The sequence below is a fragment of the Megalops cyprinoides genome, chromosome 25, assembly GCF_013368585.1.
Source record: "Megalops cyprinoides isolate fMegCyp1 chromosome 25, fMegCyp1.pri, whole genome shotgun sequence".
Classification (NCBI taxonomy): domain Eukaryota; kingdom Metazoa; phylum Chordata; class Actinopteri; order Elopiformes; family Megalopidae; genus Megalops; species Megalops cyprinoides.
The window spans coordinates 18,451,756-18,475,233 of NC_050607.1; the positions used below are offsets into that span (position 1 = coordinate 18,451,756).

The 23,478-nt window shown below is 46.3% G+C and overlaps 1 protein-coding gene across 1 annotated transcript in view; it reads left to right on the forward strand.

Annotated features, from left to right (window-relative positions):
* Nucleotides 1-23,478, forward strand: part of LOC118771737 (protein piccolo-like) — a 95,221-nt gene that overhangs the window by 31,334 nt on the left and 40,409 nt on the right. Inside the window, exons 4-10 of the mRNA XM_036519743.1 lie at nucleotides 1,947-2,423; nucleotides 7,417-10,081; nucleotides 10,330-10,467; nucleotides 10,648-10,851; nucleotides 11,567-14,875; nucleotides 15,294-17,122; nucleotides 18,868-21,025. Coding sequence (XP_036375636.1) covers nucleotides 1,947-2,423; nucleotides 7,417-10,081; nucleotides 10,330-10,467; nucleotides 10,648-10,851; nucleotides 11,567-14,875; nucleotides 15,294-17,122; nucleotides 18,868-21,025 — 10,780 coding nt within the window. The remainder of the gene's footprint in view (nucleotides 1-1,946; nucleotides 2,424-7,416; nucleotides 10,082-10,329; nucleotides 10,468-10,647; nucleotides 10,852-11,566; nucleotides 14,876-15,293; nucleotides 17,123-18,867; nucleotides 21,026-23,478) is intronic.

The window sequence follows — 23,478 nt, forward strand, 5'->3', positions numbered from 1 at the left end:
TCTCCCCTCTCTGTGTCCTGCGAAATGTCACTGCCTCCGCTGGCACTGATTTTAGCTCCCGGAAAACAGGGATCCCAGGATTCTCCTGGATTTAGGATAAGCCGCAGCGTAAAGCTGATGACAGCGTGCCGGTTACATCATCGCGCTAAGTCACCACATGCGCTGATGAAATGTTACTCATTTACGTCAGCTGGGGGGACAGGACAGCCCTGATCTCCCTGGTGTGACCAAGAGAAGTTCCATCTGTGTGTATGTGTGTGTGTGTGTGTGTGTGTGTGTGTGTGTGTGTATGTGTGTGTGTGTGTGTGTGTGTGTGTGTGTGTGTGTGTGTGTGCGTGCGCGCACTTGAGAAATGGCCATATGACCCTTACATGGGAAGAAACTGAAATAAAAGTATGCAGTCAGTGCAGAGGTGGCTGATTTGAACCCTTATATTGTGGCTGATTTGAACCCTTATATTGTGATTTTTTTGTGTGACGAGGCTGATAAGGCAGTTCTCTGCATTTATGAAGTAAAAAGGGACTTAAAACGGTCATCTAGTTCAGCGAACAGTTAAAAGGTACTACAGTAATTATGTTTCTTTAAAATGAGGTGTGCAGTCTGACAGCGTGGGCTGTTTTCTTCTGCTGAATGGACTATAAAACAGAACACAAATCTCAGGGGCGTTTATATTCCATCTTAATGTATATTTTGAGCCATTAGTCAAAAAAAAAAAACTCATTTCACACAGTTCTTAATTTGCATAACATAATGACATTGAACACGAGCTGAAATGGATTTCACAAAACATCTTGGTGCACCACATTAAGTAGACTGTTACCGTTAATTAAAAATGACCTGTAATGTAGTGTGGCAAATGTTATGCTCCGAAATGCAAAACAACCAATGTAAGGTTTTCAGGCTTGCTAGTAAAAACATTTTCCATTCTTCTTAATGCTGAATACAGTGACTGTAGCTCTTGCAGTTCCATGTATAACATACTTAAACTAAACACTTAAAACATGCAAAAGCATCATTTTCTTTGTTATCTGGCTGATGATGTCATTTTATGTCATTTTAGCATTTTGGCTTCCTATTGCATACTTTGTGTACTACACACAACCAACAAAAAATAACTGGTTGTGGTGTTATTTACCAATATAGTCATAAATTTCTGTTTTTAAATTCAACATCCATGGCAAGCATGAAATTAACTCTGAGCCGAAGGTGACATGCTGTTTTGGTAAGATAATTTTACTTTTAGATTAAGGACAGAAAAAAGTAGTCACACTTTATAATACTGTGAAACATCTAGTTTCCACTCATTAGCTTTTATTATATAAAGTATATATATATAGATAGATAGATAGATAGATAGACAGATAATGCATAATAAAATAGAACAGATCTCTAACTATAACATAGTATGGATAGAATGGCAACATAGAAGCAACACTGTGATAATTCAGATAATGTATGACAGGAATACAAGTTTTTAATTCTTTTCCCTAGAAAATGCTGCAGACTGGTCTGAAAGGATTTCTAATTTCATTTAAGAATCATGAATATGGATAACATCTGTGAAATGTAATCATTGATGGTGAGGCTGCTTTAGAAATGTCAATCGGAGGACCTGAGCATGGAGACTATGAATGATTGGATGTTAATGCTTTCATTTGAGTTGGTAGCATTGTTAGATTTTGGTCATGTCTTTTATCTGTTAGACGTTTAAAAGGTACATAGATTTGTTCAGTAGCAAGAAATCCAGGAAAGTGTTCATGCTCCGTTGCTAATGATTTTAGTTAGAAAAGCTATAAAACAATTTCATTTCGATTTCCAGTTAGGTGTAAATGTTAGATAACTACTCATTAAAATGTTCAAAATTGTTTATTTTTCATCCTTTAAAATGGTTTTCACTTTAGAATGTTTTTAACACATATGACAATCATCCTGTCATTGTCTTACAGAACGAGTGGCTTTGTTTGAACTGCCAGACCCAAAGGGCCCTTGCTGGGCAGCTGGGAGACATGGGAAGGATGCCTCCACCAATGCCTGCACCCACAAAGCCGGCTGCCCAGCAGCCTGCAGGGCCCAAGAGCCAGCCATCACCAGCCAAGCAGCCAACACCACAGCCCACCACACAGGTCACCACGGAAAAAGCCCTATCTAAACCTGCACCTGACCAACCAAAGAAAGACCTGGTAAAGGCGGGGCCCCCTCCTGCTGCTGCCACTCCGGTTGCGGCTGCTCTGGGCAAGGGTACCACAACAGCTGCCGCGGCGGATCGGACGCCGCCGCAGAAGCCCACAGACGCTGCCGCCAGCACAGCAGAAAGAAAACAACAGGAGAAGAAGGTTGAAGTAGTAGCAACAGAGAAGGGAATAAAGCAACCGGAGGGAGATGCTAAGAAGGTAGTATCAGGCCCACTGCAAACACCAGACAAGGTGACTGAAATGGACGTGTCTGCCTCACCTGAACAAGAATTAGTGCATGATATCCCAGGCCCTGATGATAGTATACAAGAAGGAGTTAGTTCTCCGAAAGACCTACAGGAGAAATCATTGCCAGATTCAGACTCTGTAAAGACAGAGGACATGTCTGAGGCTTCAGAACAAGAATTAGACCACGATACAGATATTATGCAAGAAGTTACTTCTCCTAAAGACATTGAGGTGAAATCCTTACCACACACCGTGTCTGAAAAGATAGAGAATGTGACTGCTATGATTGAGCAAGAAGTCGTGCATGATACCCCAGGCTCTGATGATAGTACACAAGAAGTAGTTAGCTCTCCTAAAGACATACAGGAGAAATCATTGCCAGATTCAGACTCTGTAAAGACAGAAGACATGTCTGAGGCTTCAGATCAAGAATTAGACTACGATACAGATATTATGCAAGAAGCTAGTTCTCCTAAAGACATTGAAGAGAAATTTTTGCTAGACACAGTGTCTGAAAAGATAGACAATGTGTCTGCTATACTTGAACGAGAAGTGAATTATCACCCAGGCCCTGGAGATAGTACACAAGAAGGAGTTAGTTCTCCGAAAGACCTACAGGAGAAATCATTTCCAGATTCAGACTCTGTAAAGACAGAGGACATGTCTGAGGCTTCAGAACAAGAATTAGACCACGATACAGATATTATGCAAGAAGTTACTTCTCCTAAAGACATTGAGGGGAAAACCTTGCTACATACAGGGTCTGAAAAGCAAGAAGATGTGTCTGCTATAGTTGTACAAGAAATAGTTCATGATATCCCAGGTGTTGAACATCATACACAAGAAGGAGCTAGTTCTCCCAAAGACCTGCAGGAGAAATCATTGCCAGATTCAGACTCTGTAAAAACAGAGGATATGTCTGAGACATCAGAACAAGAGTTTGAAGGTAATACAGATATTATAAAAGACAATTCTTCTCCCCAAGACCTACAGAAGAAATCACTGCCAGATTCAGACTCTGTAAAAACAGAGGACATGTCTGAAGCATCAGAACAAGAGTTAGACCATGATACAGATATTATAAAAGACGTTTCTTCTCCCAAAGACATACAGGAGAAATCATTGCCAGATTTAGACTCTGTAAAGACAGGGGACATGTGTGGGGCATCAGAACAAGAATTAGACCATGATGAGGATAGTACACATGAAGTTAGCCCTCCTAAAGGCATTCAGGACAACACCTTGCTACACAACGTGTCTGAAAAGCAAGAGGATGTGACTGCTTTAGTTGAGCAAGAAGTCGTGCATGATATCCCAGGTGTTGAAAATCATACACAAGAAGGAGTTAGTTCTCCCAAAGACTTACAGGAGAGATCATTGCCAGATTCAGACTCTGTAAAGACAGAGGACATGTCTGAGGCTTCAGATCAAGAATTGGACCATGATACAGATAATATACGAGAAGTTAACTCTCCTAAAGCCATTGAGGAGAAATGCTTGCTAGACACAGTGTCTAAAATTATAGAACGTGTTTCTGATATTGTTGAACAAGATGTAGTGCATGATATCCCAGCCCCTGAAGATAGTACACAGGAAGATGATAGTTCTCCTAATGACATACAGGAGAAATCTTTGCCAGATTCAGATTCTGTAAAGACAGAGGACATGTCTGAGGCTTCAGAACAAGAGTTAGACCATGATGAGGATAGTAGACATGGGTCTGAAAAGAAAGAGGATGTGTCTGCTTCACTAGAACAAAAAGTATTGCATGATGCCATTTGTGTTGAAGGTAGTACACAAGAAGTTAGTTCTCCTAAAGAGCTACAGGAGAAATCTTTGCCAGATTCAGACTCTGTAAAAACAGAGGATATGTCTGAAGCATCAGAACAAGAGTTAGACAATGATACAGATATTATACAAGAAGTTACTTCTCCTACAGACATGGAGAAGATTTTGCTAGACACAGTGTCTGAAAAGATAGAGGATGTGAGTGCTATAATTGAGCAAGAAGTCGTGCATGATATCCCAGGTGTTGAAGATCATACACAAGAAGGAGTTAATTCTCCCAAAGACCTGCAGGAGAAATCATTACCAGATTCAGACTCTGTAAAAACAGAGGATATGTCTGAGACATCAGAACAAGAGTTAGACCATGATACAGATATTATAAAAGACATTTCTTCACCCAAAGACATACAGGAGAAATCATTGCCAGATCCAGACTCTGTAAAAACAGAGGATATGTCTGAAGCATCAGAACAAGAGTTAGACCATGATACAGATATTATAAAAGATGTTTCTTCTCCCAAAGACATACAGGATAAATCATTGCCAGATTCAGACTCTGTAAAGACAGAGGACATGTCTGAGGCTTCAGATCAAGAATTAGACCATGATACAGACAATATACAAGAAGTTAATTCTCCTAAAGACACTGAGGGGAAAGCCTTGCTACATACAGGGTCTGAAAAGCAAGAAGATGTGTCTGCTATACTTGAACAAGAAATAGTGCATGATATCCCAGGTGTTGAAGATCATACACAAAAAGGAGTTAGTTCTCCCAAAGACCTGCAGGAGAAATCATTGCCAGATTCAGACTCTGTAAAGACAGAGGACATGTCTGAGGCATCAGATCAAGAATTAGACCATGATACAGATAATATACGAGAGGTTAGTTCTCCTAAAGACATTGAGGGGAAAACCTTGCTACATACAGGGTTTCAAAAGGAAGAGGATGTGTCTGCTTTAGTAGATCAAAAAGTAATGCATGATACCATTGGTGTTGAAGATAGTACACAAGAAGTTAGTTCTCCTAAAGAGTTACAGGAGAAATCATTGCCAGATTCAGATTCTGTAAAGACAGAGGACATGTCTGAGGCTTCAGAACAAGAGTTAGACCATGATGAGGATAGTAGACATGAAGTTAGTTCTCCTAAAGGCATTCAGGACAACACCTTGCTAGACAATGTGTCTGAAAAGCAAGAAGTTGTGTCTGCTATAGTTGAACAAGAACTAGTGCATGATATCCCAGGTGTTGAAGATCATACACAAGAAGGAGTTAGTTCTCCCAAAGACCTGCAGGAGAAATCATTGCCAGATTCAGACTCTGTAAAGACAGAGGACATGTCTGAGGCTTCAGATCAAGATTTAGACCATGATACAGATAATATACGAGAGGTTCATTCTCCTAAAGACATTGAGGGGAAAACTTTGCTAAACACAGTGTCTGAAAAGATAGTGGATGTGTCTGATATCATTGAACAAGAACTAGTGCATTATATCCCAGCCCCTGAAGATAGTACACAGGAAGATGTTAGTTCTCCTAAAGAGCTACAGGAGAAATCATTGCCAGATTCAGATTCTGTAAAGACAGAGGACATGTCTGAGGCTTCAGAACAAGAGTTAGACCATGATGAGGATAGTAGACATGAAGTTAGTTCTCCTAAAGGCATTCAGGACAACACCTTGCTAGACAACGTGTCTGAAAGGCAAGACGTTGTGTCTGCTATAGTTGAACAAGAACTAGTGCATGATATCCCAGGTGTTGAAGATCATACACAAGAAGGAGTTAGTTCTCCCAAAGACCTGCAGGAGAAATCATTGCCAGATTCAGACTCTGTAAAAACAGAGGACATGTCTGAAGCATCAGAACAAGAGTTAGACCATGATACAGATATTATAAAAGACGTTTCTTCTCCCAAAGACCTACAGGAGAAATCATTGCCAGATTCAGACTCTGTAAAGACAGAGGACATGTCTGAGGCATCAGATCAAGAATTAGACCACGATACAGATATTATGCAAGAAGCTAGTTCTCCTAAAGACATTGAAGAGAAATCTTTGCTAAACACAGTGTCTGAAAAGATAGTGGATGTGTCTGATATCATTGAACAAGAAGTCGTGCATTATATCCCAGCCCCTGAAGATAGTACACAGGAAGATATTAGTTCTCCTAAAGAGCTACAGGAGAAATCATTGCCAGATTCAGACTCTGTAAAGACAGAGGACATGTCTGGGGCATCGGAACAAGAATTAGACCATGATGAGGATAGTACACATGAAGTTAGCTCTCCTAAAGGCATTCAGGACAACACCTTGCTAGACAACGTGTCTGAAAAGCAAGAGGATGTGACTGCTTTAGTTGAACAAGAATTAGTGCATGATATCCCAGCTCCTGAAGATAGTAGACAAGAAGATGTTAGTTCTCCTAAAGACCTACAGGAGAAATCATTGCCAGATTCAGACTCTGTAAAGACAGAGGACATGTCTGAGGCTTCAGAACAAGAGTTAGACCACGATACAGATAGTATACAAGAAGCTAGTTCTCCTAAAAGCATTCAGGAGAGCACCTTGCTAGACAACATGTATGAAAAACAAGAGGATTTGTCTCCCATTGTTGAACAGGGACTAGTGCATGATATCCCAGGTGTTAAAGATTGTACACTAGGAGTTAGTTCTACCAAAGACCTACAGGAGAAATCATTGCCAGATTCAGACTCTGTAAAGACAGAGGACATGTCTGAGGCATCAGAACAAGAATTAGACTATGATGAGGATGGTACACATGAAGTTAGTTCTCCTAAAGACCTACACAAGACATCCTTGCTACACACAGAATTTGAAAGGACAGAGGACATATCTGATCGACTTGAACATGGATTAATGCATGTTTTCCCACCCCCTGCTGACAGTACACAAGAATCTGTTTGCCCCCCTAAGGCCTTAGGGATGATATCATTGCCTGAACTACATGATAAAGAAGTTGGTGAAGCAGAACTATTAAGAACTCCCATTGCAGTGGATTCAGTAAAAGCTGTAAGTGTTTAGTAGCTTAGTAATTACAGTAGATAGACTAGATTTTAGTGTAGACTAGGTTACCCTTCTAGATTAGGGTAGAGTCTTTCAGAATCACTCACACAAGTGTATATAAATAATATGTACAAATAAACAGTGTATGCGTGCACACTAACACGTTATGAAATTTTCTGTTTTATAGGGGAAAGGAGAAGGTAAATCTGACACCTCAGGTTCTTCACATCAGAAGAGTCCTCAAGGCTTAAGTGACACAGGGTACTCATCGGAAGGCATCTCAGGTTCGTTGGGTGAAATTCCTGCAGTCATTCCAGCCAGCAAGAAGGAAGTGGTGACAGAAACTGTCCAGAAGGATATAGTCATGGAAGATACAAGTCCAACAAGTCCCTCAGACCTAGCCAAGTTAGAAAGTACAGTGCTTCCAATATTAGAAGCTCAGGCAAACACACTCGAGAAAGAGGATCCACACAGCCGACACAGGTTGAAAGTGTTACCAATTTCATCGGAATCATACAGCTCGGGAGAGGAAGAACTTCAAGGAGTCCACGAGGAGGATGCATCTCTTGCAAAGGAGACTGCCAGCGATACTGGGCCCAGAAAGGACCGCAAAAAACTGTCTCTGCTGCCTGAAGCAGCCCCAGGGAGGAGGCAGCGGTCGGATTCAGTTGAGGACAGCAGTGAGAGTGAGCCCTCGCCCATACTGCAGAGGAGACGGAAAGTCAGCAGCACATCAACCAGCAGCGAGGACTACACGAAAGAAAGCCCGAGCTCTGCCGATGAGGAGGAGTTTATCCGGAAACAAATCATGGAGATGAGTGCGGACGAGGCCGTGTCACCCTCAAATGAGGAGAATTACATTCGGAAACAGATCCGGGAACAGCAGCAGCAACGTGAGCAGGAGGAAAGGAAGGCCGAAGTGACAAGTACGCCTAGGAAATCAAAACAGCTCCCCACCAAAACCAGTGAAGAAGAGGAGCCCAGCAGGCTGACTTTGCTGCAAGAGGACAAGACGCAAGAACACCAGGTCTCTGACGCCAAAGTGAGTGAGCCCACAAGTGTAGATGGTGAGGGGGGTGGGGTGGCTGTCCGTCGCTTCAAAATGATTGAGCTTAATAACAGCACCGCCACCCCTTACAAAGCAGGAGCCCCAGAACGACAGTCCACTGAAGAGGGTGAGCAGGAGATGGAGAGCCTCACTGATTCTCCTGAGGACAGATCAAGAGGCGAGGGGTCCTCCAGTCTCCATGCATCAAGCTTCACTCCAGGGACATCTCCCACCTCCGTGTCCTCACTAGATGAGGACAGTGACAGCAGTCCGAGCCACAAGAAAATGAGCAGTGAGGGCAAGCACAGGAAGTCCCGGCACAGACAACATGGTCAGGTGCTCCCGACCATTGAGGACTCCTCTGAAGAGGACGAGCTGCGAGAGGAAGAGGAACTACTCAGGGAGCAGGAAATGCAGCGAGAGGTGGACCATCAGCAGCAGGTGAAAAGGGGCTCCAGCAAAAAGTCCAAGAAAGACAAAGAGGAGTTGCGAGCACAGAGGAGGCGTGAACATCCAAAAACGCCACCGAGCAACCTCTCCCCCATTGAGGATGCATCACCCACAGAAGAGCTACGGCAAGCGGCGGAGATGGAAGAGCTCCATAAATCATCTTGCTCCGACTATTCTCCAAGTATCGAGTCTGAACCTGAAGGTTTTGAGATTAACCCTGAGAAGATCCTCAGTGTTCAGAAAGAATACCAGCTTCCAACATCGGCCCCACTCTATTCTCCAACTGATGAGCCACAAATTGATACAACCAAAGATTCTACTGGAAAAATGTTAAAAAGTGCTGATGAGGCCTACGAGGAGATAATGCAGAAAGCTAAAGCTCTTCAATCTAAGAAGGAGATAGAGGCTCCACCTCAGAAAGAGCCCCTTTATGGTGGTATGCTTATCGAAGACTACATTTATGAGTCATTAGTAGAAGAGCATGAAACCATGGACGCAAGCTATGTGCCTCCACAAGACTCAAGCAAGATCTCAGTTCAAGAACCCATGAAGAAGCTGAGGTCACCAGATGAGGTGTATGAAGATATGATGCAAAAAAGGAAAGAGATTATGCTTAAAGAACAAGTGGCCCAACAAACACAACCAGGAAAGGAAACACCTCAGCCAGAGCCTGTTTTGCCACCCGCCTCTGGTGAGTCTTGCTATGTTAGCATTTCTGTAGGTGACACTGCACCCTCAGGAAAGAATGGGAAACCACTGCTAGATGCTGAGGCTGCATATGAAGAACTAATGAAGCGACAGAGAGCTATGCAGACACCTGGATCCAGTCCAACCCAGCCAGCCCCTGACCTGCGTGATTCACCAGAGGTTATTGTCATTTCCTCTGGAAGTGGTGATGAAGATGCTCAAGAAGAATCCATTATATCAGCTCCTGACAGTAGTGAAGAGCCTAGTGCAGATGCATCAACTGTTTCTTCTGATGCCTCACCCAATAGAGCGCTCTATCCTATACCTGACCTGAAAATTACGCAGTGCTCCTCTGGGGAGGAAGATGTCGAAGAAGAAGACAGTGAAGTTCAGAGGGAGGAGCCAGTTGCCTCATCAGACATCCCACAACCTGATCAAAGGGTAATCAAAGAAGAGGAAGTATTATCCGAATGTGCTGTGTTTACACCTGCACCAATGATGGATAACACTGATACAGAGCCTATATCAGTTGTCTGTGAAGTTCCACAGCCAATGGCAATTCCAGACTCAGTCCCACCTGCTGAGATAGCTGCAACACCAGCTCCAGTTCCAACTCCACTTGCAGCTCCACCTCCAACTCCAGTTGCAGCTCCAGCTCCAGTTCCAGGTCCACCTCCAACTCCAGTTGCAGCTCCAGCTCCAGTTCCAGCTCCAGTTGCAGCTCCACCTCCAACTCCAGTTGCAGCTCCAGCTCCAGTTTCAACTCCAGTTCCTACTCCACTCCCAGTCTCAGCTCCAGTTCCAGTTCCAGTCTCGGCTCCAGTCACAGTCCCAGCTCCAACTCCTGCTCCAGCTTCAGTTCCTACTCCAGCTCCTATGTCAGAGGTGATATCAGTTGTCTGTGAGGTTCCACAGCCAAAGCCAACTCCAGACACAGTACCAGCTACAGAGATAGCTGTAACACCAGCTCCAGCTCCAACTTTAGTTCCAGCTCCAGTTGCAGCTCCAACTCCAGTTTCAGCTCCAGTCCCTACTCCAGCTCCTGTGCCAGAGGTGATATCAGTTGTCTGTGAGGTTCCACAGCCAAAGGTAGCTCCAGCTCCAGTCTCAGCTCCAGTTCCAGTTCCCATCTCTGCTCCAGCCACAATCCCAGCTCCAACTCCTGCTCCAACTCCAGTCTCTACTCCAGCTCCTGTGTCAGAGGTGATATCAGTTGTCTGTGAGGTTCCACAGCCAACTTCAGACACAGTACCAGCTACAGAGATAGCTGCAACTCCAGCTCCAGCTCCAGTCCCAACTCCAGTTGCAGCTCCAGCCCCAGTTCCAGCTCCAACTCCAGTTCCAGCTCCAACTCCAGTTTCAGCTCCAACTCCAGTTGCAGCTCCACCTCCAGCTCCAGTTTCAACTCCAGTCCCTACTCCAGCTCCTGTGCCAGAGGTGATTTCAGTTGTTTGTGAGGTTCCACAGCCAAAGGTAGCTCCAGCTCCAGCTCCAGTTACAGTTCCTGTCTCAGCTCCAGTCACAGTCCCAGCTCCAGTCCCTACTCCAGCTCCTGTGTCAGAGGTGATATCAGTTGTCTGTGAGGTTCCACAGCCAAAGCTAACTCCAGACATGGTATCAACTACTGCAACACCAGCTCCAGTTCCAGCTCCAGTTGCAGCTCCAGCTCGAGCTCCAGTTCCAGCTCCAACTCCAGTTGCAGCTCCAGCTCCAGTTCCAACTCCAGTTCCAGCTCCAGTTCCAACTACAGTTGCAGCTCCAGCTCCAGCTCCAGCTCCAACTCCAGTTGCAGCTCCAGCTCCAGTTCCAGCTCCAGTTCCAGCTCCAGCTGCAGCTCCAGTTGCAGCTCCAGCTTCAGCTCCAGTTCCAGCTCCAGCTCCAACTCCAGTTGCAGCTCCAGCTCCAGTTCCAGCTCCAGTTCCAGCTCCAGCTCCAGCTCTAGTTGAAGCACCTGCTCCAGCTTCAGCTCCACCTCCAGTTGCAGCTCCAGCTCCAATTCCAACTCCGGTTGCATCTCCAGCTCCAACTCCAGCTGCAGTTCCAATGCCAGTTGTAGCTCCAGCTTCAGCACCTGCTGCAGCTCCAACTCCAGCTCCAGTTCCACCTCCAGTTGCAGCTCCAGTTCCAGCTCCAGCTCCAACTCCAGTTGCAGCTCCAGCTCCAGTTCCACCTCCAGTTGAAGCACCTGCTCCAGCTCCAGTTCCCACTTCAGAGGTGATATCAGTTGTCTGTGAAGTTCCACAACCTAAGGCCACTCCAGACCTAGTCTTGGCTGAAGAACAAGTTCCGGTTCCATTGTTAGCCACAGCTCCAGCTTCAGTTGTTTCTCCAATTGAGGCTTCAGGCTTGACTCCAGCTCCAGAGCCAGCATCAGTTATTTCTGAAGTTCCCAATGCCATACTACATCAAGCCCCACCTGCAGCACAAGTTTCAGCTCCATCTCCAGTTTTAGAGCCGATATCAGTTGTTTACGAAGCTCCACATCTTAAATCCATTCCAGATGTTACAACTGAAGCTTCAGCTCCAGATCTGGTTTCAGCTTCAGCCTCAGTATCTGATGTTTGCGAAGTTCCACAGCCAACAGTTCCGCCAGGTCCAATTCCAACTCCAGCACCAGTGTCAACTGTAACCCCAATTCCAACTCCAGTTCCAACTCCACATTTGTATTCAGAGCCAATATCTGTGGTTTGTGAAGTTCCACAGATGAAGGCTTCCGCAGAGCCAATTCCAGCACCAGTTTCATCCCCAATTCCAACTGTAGTTCCAGCTCCATTTCCTGCATTAATTTCAGCTTCAGCTCAAGCTGCAACATCAGATTCAGAGAAAATTTCTGTCGTTTGTGAAGTTCCACAGTCAAAAACCACTCCAGATTCAGTTCCAGCTCCAGCTCACATTCTAGTTCCATCTGCAGAATCAGTTTCATCACCTGCACTAGATTCAATGCCAGCTCCAGCTTCTGTTCCATCTCCAACCCCAGCCTCGCTAAGTCACACCCCACAACCACCCTTGCCTCCATCAGTTGCTCCGACAGAGACTTTCACAGGTGCGTCAGCTGCAGAGACTGTCCCATGTGTAAGTGCCACAGCAACAGCTGCATATTCAGTGACTTCAGCACCCTCCCTGCCCACACAATCTGTAGTTGTAGACATCCAACCCCGGGTGGAAGATCCTACCTTGTCAAGGCCCTCAGTCGCACCAGTGGCTGTTTCAAGCACTGCTGCTCCACCTCCTCCCCCCATTTGTCCCCCAGTCATGCAGACTGCACAAGGACATGTGGTTATCTCAGTTCCTAGCATGGATAATATTTCTGCAATTGCTAGCACTGCATTAGTGACAACTACATATCCTGTGGTTGAAGCCACCAGTCAGATTAGTTCAGCTCCTCCTGCTCTCAGTTCATTCTCTAGCTCCACACCAGTTATTTCTAGTGTTTCACCTATACCCACTTTACCTCAGTATGCTCCTGTAGTGTCCAGTGTTGTGTCAACCCCTGTTTCCTCCTACATTTTGACAACTCAGCCTCTAACCTCTCCCCCACCGGTACCCCCCAAACCGGCTGCACTGCTCAGAGCCTCATCTCAGGAAAGGGCAGACATACCTGTCACCACACCTGCCCCTCCACCTTCACCCCCACCACTACCTCCCCCCACCGTGGCAAAGCAAGCCACCTACCCACAAATGAGACCCCCAGTCAGTACGCCAGAGGTAGTTCCAGCTGCAGCAACAGTGCCTGTTTCAACAGCTATAACAGTGGCACAAGCAGCAATATCAACTGCAGGTTTAAGTACTACAGTAATGAGCTCAGTAGCCCCTACTTACAAACCTCATATACCACCGCCTGTACCGCCAAAACCTGCATCCATCCCAGCAGGATTAATGTTCAGTCACAAGCCAGGGGAAAGTGTGAGACCTCCTGTTTCCCCAAAGCCTGTGGTTGCCCAGCCAGCTTTATCCAATCAAATTACAGCAGTGGTACAACCAAGACCTGCAGCCTCACTAAATACTACTGATATGACACTGAATCTGAGTGCCCCAACTGAATACAAGCTGGGCGGAACATCGCCTAAGTCTCCTTTGTCCCCTAGATATGGAAACTCTTTACATGAAACTTATGTGGTCATCACATTGCCATCGGAACCTGGCACTCCTGTTGAAGGCGTTACAACCCAAGCTCCCTCCGGTCCAGCTGTGGTGTCCCCATCAAGGCAGCTTGCACAAACATTGCCTGCACAACCAGTGGCATTTACTCAGTATACAAAATCTGTGGAAAGCCAAGAGATACAGGGAACCGAGAAAGTAGTTTCAAGCATGAGTCACATGTTTTCCTCGATTTCAGCATCATCACCGGCTGCCGTAACTTTGCCTAACGTTGTTGCCCAGGTTGTGACCACAGAGGTCCAAAGGACTACAGTGTCACTTGTGCGTGAAAGAATGCCTGGAGAATCCCCAGTTCTAGCGCCAAGAACTGCCAGTGTTGCCATCACTATTCCCCCAGAAACCGCTAAAACACCACCGAAGCCAAAGGAGAACGGGCGGATGTACTATTCCTCAGATGTGGTCGATCTTCGTACCCTGAGGCTCAATGTTGAAATGACTGACAATGGGCTGGATTTATCCACCCCGGATTCGAGGCGGCAGTCATTCTCAAGCGACAGCAGCGGACGCCAAACAAGTGCAGTGCAGTCAGCGATTGTGAATCTCAGCGCAGAATCAACACCAGTACCAACCCTGTCAGTTGTGACTGACAGCATAACCATTGTCACTTGCACAGCCACAATAGCCTACAACAACAGCGCAGGTGATCGACCACTAGACCTTGGCCATGCTACATCAATGCCTCTGCAGCTCACAACCTGCAAGCCATTTGAGCCTGTTGCCCAGATAATATATCGATCTGTAAATTCACAACCCACACCTGATACGAATGCAGACGCTCCTATCAATCTCTCCTTTGGAGCCCTTACAAACTTAGAGACATTGGGGCCACCTGTGACAATTGCCCCAGCAAGCATAACCAATGGCACCAGTCTTCCTGTCCATGGAGAGTCAGGCGCAGTGGACCTGACCACCAGCAAACCAGTTCACACTATGGTGGCTGTTGAGGGGTCTACTTCAGGTGTGGTCACCACCATCATTGAAGATGACGGCAAGCCTGTGGATCTGACAGCGGGGAGACGAACTGTTTGCTGTGACATGGTGTACAGTCTTCCTTTCGCAGGGATCTGCGGAACACCACAGCCACCATCCTCACTGCCCGAGGACCGCTTCGGCTACAGGGACGACCATTATCTGTACGACCGCTCTGGGACCTACGGTACTAAAGGTGGCATGAAATCCTCCATGTCCGATACAAACTTAGCAGAGGCTGGGATGTTCTTCAGCAAAAGCAAAAATAGTTACGAGTATCCTAACAGGGCCACAGAGGGTGCCGTAGACTTGACATCTGGAAAAATGCCCACAGGTCAGTATGATGATACGGCAGCTGATCTTTCATTAAAATATCCCTTTGAATTGCCTGCACTCATTCCTGGTTGATACTTCCTTTTTGTTTTTGTTTTTTGTTTTTTTTTGTGGTGTCTGTTTTGCATTTTGGGAATGAAAGTCTATGTATTGGTATCCTTATAATTTCTGTTTTCATTTTTTCTTCATCCCGTTTTTCTTTTTGTACACAGATACGTGCATGTGCCTGCGTGTTATCCCACAGTGCTTTGGCTTTGCTTCATGCTGACCTGGTGATGCTGAAGATTTTTTGCATGCTTTCTGTTTTTATTTCCGTCTTTGGGATGGGCATGGTTTTTTTTATCTGCACAAGTTGCAGAAGTTGTAGAAATGCAGTGTTTTTTAAGGACTGAGTTACATTTTTGAACGTATGATTGCAGGTGAAATTATGGACTACTCAAAGAAGGGTACGGGAGCCTATCCTGGAATGACAGTTCCTCAATATTCTCAAGCCAGGATAACTCCTGCTGTGGGAACACACTTTGGTGTAAATAGTCTCCTTAGGTCCTCAAATGGAGTGGTCTACTCTTCCATAGCAGCACCCGTTCCATCAACATATGCAATCACCACCCAACCAGGGTCAATATTTAGTACAACATACAATACCTTGCCGGGAATACAAACTATTGACACGATGCCAACACTGTCAACTCTACAAGATCAACACCTTCCACAGCTGTACAGTTACTTATCCACCACAGCTGCAGAGCAAGACAGAGCCATCCACGCGTCAAAGGAGGGCCTTCCTGCAGCTTTTGGTGAGATTCTTCCAGCGACAAACAGCTATGACTCGTACACCGACACGTCTCTGGAGGCCATAGCAGCCTCCCTGGAGGCCCTGTCCTCTCCCCTGATCTCGGGCTCGGATGACGCCCAGCAGCAGTACCAGATGGAGCGCGAGTTCCTGGAGCTGGAGAAGCTGAAGCAGCTGCGGCTGGCCGAGGAGCTGGAGTGGGAGCGGCTGGAGATCCAGCGCTTCCGCGAGCAGGAGCAGCTCATCCTCCAGAAGGAGCTGGAGGAGCTGCAGAGCATGAAGCAGCAGCTCCTCCTGCAGCAGGAGGAGGAGCGGAAGGCCCACCTGCTGATGCAGCAGGAGACCTACGCCCAGCAGCAGCTCCAGCTGGAGCAGATCCAGAAGCTCCAGCAGCAGCTACAGCAGCAGCTGGAGGAGCAGAAGGTGAGACAGATGTACCCGTACGGCTATGAGGCGTCCGAGGGGGTCTCCCCCGCCCCCAGCTCAGATCAGATCCTGCTGGAGCCGCAGTATGCAGGAGGACGTAACGGCCAGTACTGGCCAGTCCAGGATGATGCCACAACATCGTCCTCAGTCACCGGATTCGAGCTTCAACAAAGCACTACGTGGTACACGGTTCCCACAGAAGGCACCGCCCAGTACATCACCAGCCTGCCAGGCTCCGAGGTGCCTCTGAAAGAGAGCGAGCAGCAGGCGCTTCCTCTGGTTACCCACAGAGTGCAGTACAGCGAGCACAGCACCGAGACACCCAACAAGAAGATCGTAGACAGCGGGGTCCAGACCGATGACGAGGACGGCGTGGACAAGGCCTACACGGGGAGGCGCAGGAGGAGCAAGAAGAGTGTCGACTCCAGCGTTCAGACGGACGACGAGGACCAGGACGAGTGGGACATTCCCACCAGGAGCAGACGCAGGTCCCGGTCCAGCAAGCAGAGCTCCAAAGTGTCCAGCATCGCGATCCAGACAGTCGCTGAGATATCAGTGCAGACGGATTCTTCTGGAACCATCAAAAGGCCATCGGTCCGGGCTCAGATGGACACCAAGGTGGATATTGGAAAGCATTCCCCCAGAGGAGGCGGCATGAGTTCCGAAACAGACACGGGCTCCGGTAGGACATCTCCCCAGAAAGACAAGAGTCGCCCAACTCCCTTAGAGATAGGCTACACAACCCACCTGAGAGCCGACTCCTCCCTCCAAGTAGCACCTTCACCCCCCAAGTCCCCTAAAGTACTGTACTCTCCCATCTCGCCCCTGTCCCCGAGCAAGTCATTAGAATTTGTTTCTTATGAAAAATCTGCTGGAGATCAGAAAATCCTGACTTCAGAGCCATCCAAGCACCCTCCAAGTCCACGCACACTGAAGGCCATGCAGCGGTCAATGTCTGACCCAAAGTCCCTGAGTCCTACATCAGATGAGAGATCGGGATCTAATTACCAGTATTCGGATGGCTACTCGGTATGTACTTTTCCTCACTGTGTATAATGATATAATTGTAATGAAATGATGTTAAAATTGGCATATGGGTGTGCATAGTTCACTTGCAGTAATAGAAAACAACATAGTGTGTCAGTTGAGTAAAGGGGAAATTAAACAGGTTGCATTTGATTTGTTTGATTCATTTGCTTGCTTGCTTGTTGGCATCCTTGTCCACAGTCATTCTTAGCTTGTTACAGCTTCTATACAGCTGTGAATTTACTCCAGTATTTAAAGTTGAGTATGCTGCTCAAGGAAACAACAGCAGTATATTAGCTGGCACTGGGACCTGGACTACCCTGGTTATGAGAGCAGCGTTACAGCACAAGAGAGATTTCTCCATTTGATTTATGCCTTTTGTCTTGGTCTGAATGTAGCACTTGCCGGCAGTGCTGTGTCTAATTTTGATATCACGCCTACTTCCCTTCTGGTTTAACAGTCAGAATGGGTGTTAAGATGTTCTTGCGAAGTCTTAACCCTCACTGTTGCAATTATAGCTGTCAGAATGGATTTACACCCTCATCTTAAATGTTTGAAAACAAAATGGTTATTCAAATGGATCTGATTTCAGATAGATAAAAATAAACAGAGAATTCATGGAACTCAATGTGAAAGACATTTAAAGGCACAAAACCCTTACTCAAATGCAACCCATGCAATATCTGACTGCTCAATTATTTTAACGGTAACATTTGATAAAAATAAGACCGGGCGCATCTCATTGAGGTGTACAGTGCATTCATAACCAGGGAAGTTGATTAGCTCCCAGCAGGAAGCAACCTATTAGCAGGCCGCTGAGCTTCCACTCAAGCCGTTTCCCTCAACTTGCACAGCAGGGTTTTAAATCATTGTCTATTTGCATATTCACCTCTATGTATTACATACTAATGGCAATGATAACAATTTTAATGATGAATTATAATGAATGCCTCCATTGAATATATCCTATATGCACCTGCACACACATACACACATATGTGGGTATGTATGTTGTTTGTGTTTCTTTCTATAGGTCCTGTGTCCTTCTGTTTATGACTTCCTGTGGGATCCCATGTAAATTGCTCTCCGTTGTGTAAATTTTGCTGTGAATTTACCTTTTTGCATCTTACCATTTACTGGACTGTCATAATAGGCTTAATCTGTACTCCAAGCCACAGAAAAAACAAGCTGAGCTGGCAGAAAAAGGGGTGTAGAGAGGTTTAATGTGATGTATGCAGTCTGTAATCTTAACAACTTGATGTGCACATTTTCCTGTAAAATTCACTCCTCAGACTTTTATTCCAGCTCATAAAACTAAATGCTAATCATCTGCTCATCAGCCAATAAATCTGGCATCATCTGGTCAATCTGGTGTCATATTTCTGCTTCGTTTTCTTCACGACATTGGCAATCAATCAGTGAAACATTCCATTTATTAGAATGAATATCAAATAAGAAGCTGAAATAGTTTGATATATGCCTGAAGTCACTGCTGTTGTATTTAATTTGAACCAAACACAATATGCATTTGACATTTAACTGAACTCAATACAGGAATAAAAAGAATTAAACCTAATGTTGGAAGAAAACGAACACAGTGGAATTGTTTTGTGCATTCTAAAAGGATGTTGCATTCTGCTTTCTAAAAGGAGAAGTGCTGATACATAAACACTTTCTCTGGGTTTCTCTTTTTCATAGAACCAGTGTAGGTTCCCTTTTTATAGTTTTTTTTCTCCTCATTCTCTTAGAGCAAGGGTTCGCAAAGTGGGACTCCATCGGGCACTCAGAAGAAAGTGAAACGCACTCTCCCGAACCCACCCCCAGAGGAGGAGACTGCCATCAGCCAATCCGGGTACAGCACCGGCTCGGCTCGCAGACGCCTCTGCAGGAACACCACCATGGCCCGGGCCAAGATCCTGCAGGACATAGACAGGGAGCTGGACCTGGTCGAGCGGGAGTCCTCAAAGCTGAGGAAGAAGCAGGCCGAGCTGGACGAGGAGGAGAAGGAGATTGACGCCAAGCTGCGTTACCTGGAGATGGGCATCAACCGGAGGAAGGAGGCCCTGCTGAAGGAGAGGGAGAAGAGGGAGAGGGCCTACCTGCAGGGTGTGGCCGAGGAGCGGGACTACATGTCCGACAGCGAGGTCAGCAACATCAGGGAGACAAGGGGGAACGGCCACGGGCGAGAGAGGCCGAGGACAGCCCCGCAGTCCGAGCTGAACCAGTTCATCCCGCCGCAGACCCAGCCCGAGGCTCAGTACGCCCAGTCAGCGAGTCCTTACGGCCAGTATCAATACGTGCCCCAAACCCAGGCTGCCACGCAGTACCCCCAGCAGACTCTGTACCAGCAGCCCTCCCTGTATCATCAGCAGGTCTCTCCATACCAGTCCCAGTCCGTCTATTCATCGGTGCCCAGTCTGTCCTACCCCCAGAGCTCCCACCAGCACGCCTCCCAGATGCTGCTCATGCAGCAGAAAGCCAGGCAGACCACGCTGTCCGACCTAGAGCCCAAGATCACCACCAACTACGAGGTCATCCGCAACCAGTCCCTCATGATGGGCCCCTCCTCCACGGACCCCACCTACGGCATTCCGCACCTGGGGGGCAAGTACAGCAGCCTGGACCTGAGGCTGGGCCTGGAGGAGAGGGGCAGCATGGCCAGCAGCCCCATGTCCAGCATCTCGGCTGACTCCTACTATGCCGACCTCGACCACCACGCACCCAGGAACTATGTCCTGATCGACGACATCGGCGAGCTCACCAAGGGCTCGGCGGGGCTGTCCTCCAGCTTCACCATCCCCGACAAGGATCTGGCCAAGGCCGACCGGCTGCTCCGGGCAGCGGAGGTGCGCCGGACTGCCGAGGTGTCAGACTTCCTGGGGCCCCTGCAGACGTCTTCGAGGCTCCACTCCTACGGCAAGCCGGAGGAGGACACCATGGAGGAGCCCTACGAGCTCAAGCTCCTGAAACAGCAGATAAAGCAGGAGTTCCGGCGTGGCACAGAGGGCTTGGATCACCTGACCGGCCTGCCACACTACTACCCCGGAGAGACCACCTACCGGCACTTCCCCAAGGCTGAGAAGTACAGCATCGGCAGGCTGACCCTGGAGAAGCAGGCTGCTAAGCAGCTCCCCGCCTCTGTGCTCTACCAGAAGCAGGCCAAGCATAAAAAAGCCCTGATGGATCCCAAAATCACCAAGTTCTCCCCCATCCAGGAGAGCAGGGATCTCGAGCCAGACTACAGCAGCTACCTGGCCTCCAGCACGTCCTCAGTCAGCGCTCTGTCAACCAGGGCGAGGCTCTTGCAGGACGAAATCACGTTCGGGCTGAGGAAGAACATCGCCGAGCAGCAGAAGTACCTGGGCTCCACCCTCGGAGCCAACCTGGCGCAGTCTCTGAACCTTGGGCAGACTCTGAACCTGGGGCCGACCATGCGCTCCTCTCTCCACGAGGACGCCACGTACCCGAGCGGCAGCAGGTCGCGGCCGTCCTCGCGGCCCTCCTCCGTCTACGGCCTCGACCTTTCCATCAAAAGGGACTCGTCCAGCTCCTCGCTGAGGCTGAAGCCGGAGGGGGAGCCCCTGGATGCCTCTTTCACGGCCCCGACGGCGAGAGCCAAACCCACCAGCCTGCCCATAAGCCAAAGCAGGGGGCGCATCCCGATCGTGGCGCAGAACTCCGAGGAGGAGAGCCCGCTGAGTCCGGTCGGCCAGCCGATGGGCATGGCTAGGGCCTCCGCCGGGCCCCTCCCGCCTATATCCGCCGACTCGAGGGACCAGTTCGGCTCCAGCCACTCCCTCCCCGAGGTACAGCAGCACATGAGAGAGGAGTCCAGGACCCGAGGCTATGATCGGGACATAGCCTTCATAATGGACGACCTGCAAGGTGCCATGTCTGATAGCGAAGGTAAACTGGGCCTCAGACTGTCGCCACATCACTGTCCTGTGGATTTGCTTTCCGTGCATGTACCTGACTGTGTTCATGTCTGTATGTAAGCTTTCTTTTTTTGATGTATTTATTTGGTGTCTGTTTCCTTCTATCTGCTGTCTATGACTGTACCTATTTTCTTCTGACTTACTGTGTAATGTGTGCCCTTGAAGCATGCCATAGCCTTCATTTTTTCTTTAGTTGTATATATATGTGTGTAACATGATATTATATGACTGCAACTCATCCATCTAATGTACTTCTGTTGCTTGGTGGTATCTCTGACATGCATGCTGTTTGCAGAATTATTTCATTTTTGAATTGCATAACTGGATCACTTGAACTGAAAATATCCTGTGTGGACAAGAGGTTTTTGATACTGACAATCATGATTTTGATAGTTTTCTAGGGACAGTTTGCTGTGTCACTAGTTCAGGTAGCATTGTAAGGAAAAAGTTAATTTCCTATAATCAACTTATGAATGCAAGAAGTGCCTCTGGGAAAAACTAAAGATACTTTAAAAAACAGTTCTCACTAGGTGGGAAATAGTTTAGATTTTTTAATTTAAATGAAAGATTGCAATTCTATGACCAGTCAACCAAGCTTGGAACAAAACATATTTTACATTGATAATGTAACAGTCTTCAAGTTTTAAACCATATTTGTATTTATTGAGAGGAAAAGGTTTTGAGTGAGTGACTCTGTTGCATATTTCAAGAAGTCTGAAGTATTCACTGTCCTTGAAACGTCCATGCTATTCACATTAGTAATATTGGATGAATGACATTTTACAGAAAGGTTTTAAATCACGAATTGCAGCAGTGACCTTCAAAATTACAGAAATTCAATTCCGAGGCAAACTTTGTATGTATATAATCAGCGGTCAAACGCTCACTACTGCACCAAACTTCAAGAGATTATCAATTACAGTCTAGAGAATAGAAATCACACATTACCAGGCAGGCAGATGGAGCGGTTTTGTGCTGTCCTCTTTGTTCGGAGGCTTGGTTTACTGAAAGAGAATAATCTATGATAAAATGCACTTCAGGGCACTGCTTGTCTCCTTTATTTCCCAGTGACATTTTTAAAGCAGCCCTACACAAAGCAGTGCTTTTAGGCCGTCATTTTTCAGTATCTTCTTTATAATCAATCAAAAGGAGATTGCCTTTAGAAAAGCAGGTCCTGAAACAGGTTATATTTACTCTGGCTGGTATTAAAGTAGTGACATATCCCAGGGTTTCTGCCTTTCCAAAGGTACTACATGTAGAGCAGTATTCAGCATAACAGCTCTTTGTAGAGGCAGTACAGATATAGTTAGGCATTTGGTTGGACAGGCTGTTTCAGTATGTCTTCTTCCATTAAGGCATATGCTGCTTTTAATAACAGAAGCATTCAGCTTTGCTGACATAACTTTTGCACATTATAATGTAATTTGCTAATCTGGTGTCTTTATGATTTTTTTAGGCTAATTTTGGATTGCACAATTTATAGTAACATGTCTGACAGATTTGACAGATTGTACTTTGCAAAGTTAGTCTAAGCGGTAGATAAGTGGGATGTGTTTAGTTATTCTTTATTTAATAATCTACCACTGGTAAAAACAACACTTTTAATGTTTTCAGATTAGCAGTTTCAGTATTATAATTTACACACACATTACCAGCATGTTTAAGCTATGTCTCATTGCTTACCATACCATTTCCTAATTATTTAAGTTTCCCATAAGTGCATGTTGGTGTGTCTAATGAACGTGTATGTTTGATTTAAATAAAACAACAATAAATGCATGTCTTTGACTTTTTATAGTAACTATGCGCTAAGAAAGGGATGAAGATGCTCTTCTGCGATTGAAAGCATAAAGAAATTTAATTCTGTTTATCATTAAATGTATGTCTGTGAGCATACATTAAAATTTTAAAGTAGTGCTGCTGTGATGCTTCAGTCAGTAAGCTTGATTGAAAATGCATTAAAACACCACTGATACGACTTTAACCCTCCAGATATAGAAACACTGTGACAACATAAAGGAAAATCTCTCAGGAGAAGCAGAAACAAGCACAGTGTAACGGGTTCCTTTGACAGCCGTATTGAGAGCTAAAGCCAAAATGCAAAGGAAAACAAAATTGAATTCCATCTGCAGACTGATTCACACCATGGAATGTTCTGGAGAAAGATCTCAAAGAAGGCAGCCAAAGAGCTGTGGTATTCTGAAAACATTTTGCAGCCCTACTTTAATTATGTCAAACCAGAGACTACAGTGAGAAAAGACACTCTGAAGAACCGTGTGGGTTACCTTAGCTAACCATCAGTAATATGTTTGAAGAATTCATTTAAAAGTTGTTTTCTCTTCTTTTCTCTCTTTTTTTTTGCAATATCTTTGAAGAAATGTCAAGCTCGAGTGGCCCTTTCCCTCTTTGAACTGCTGCATGATA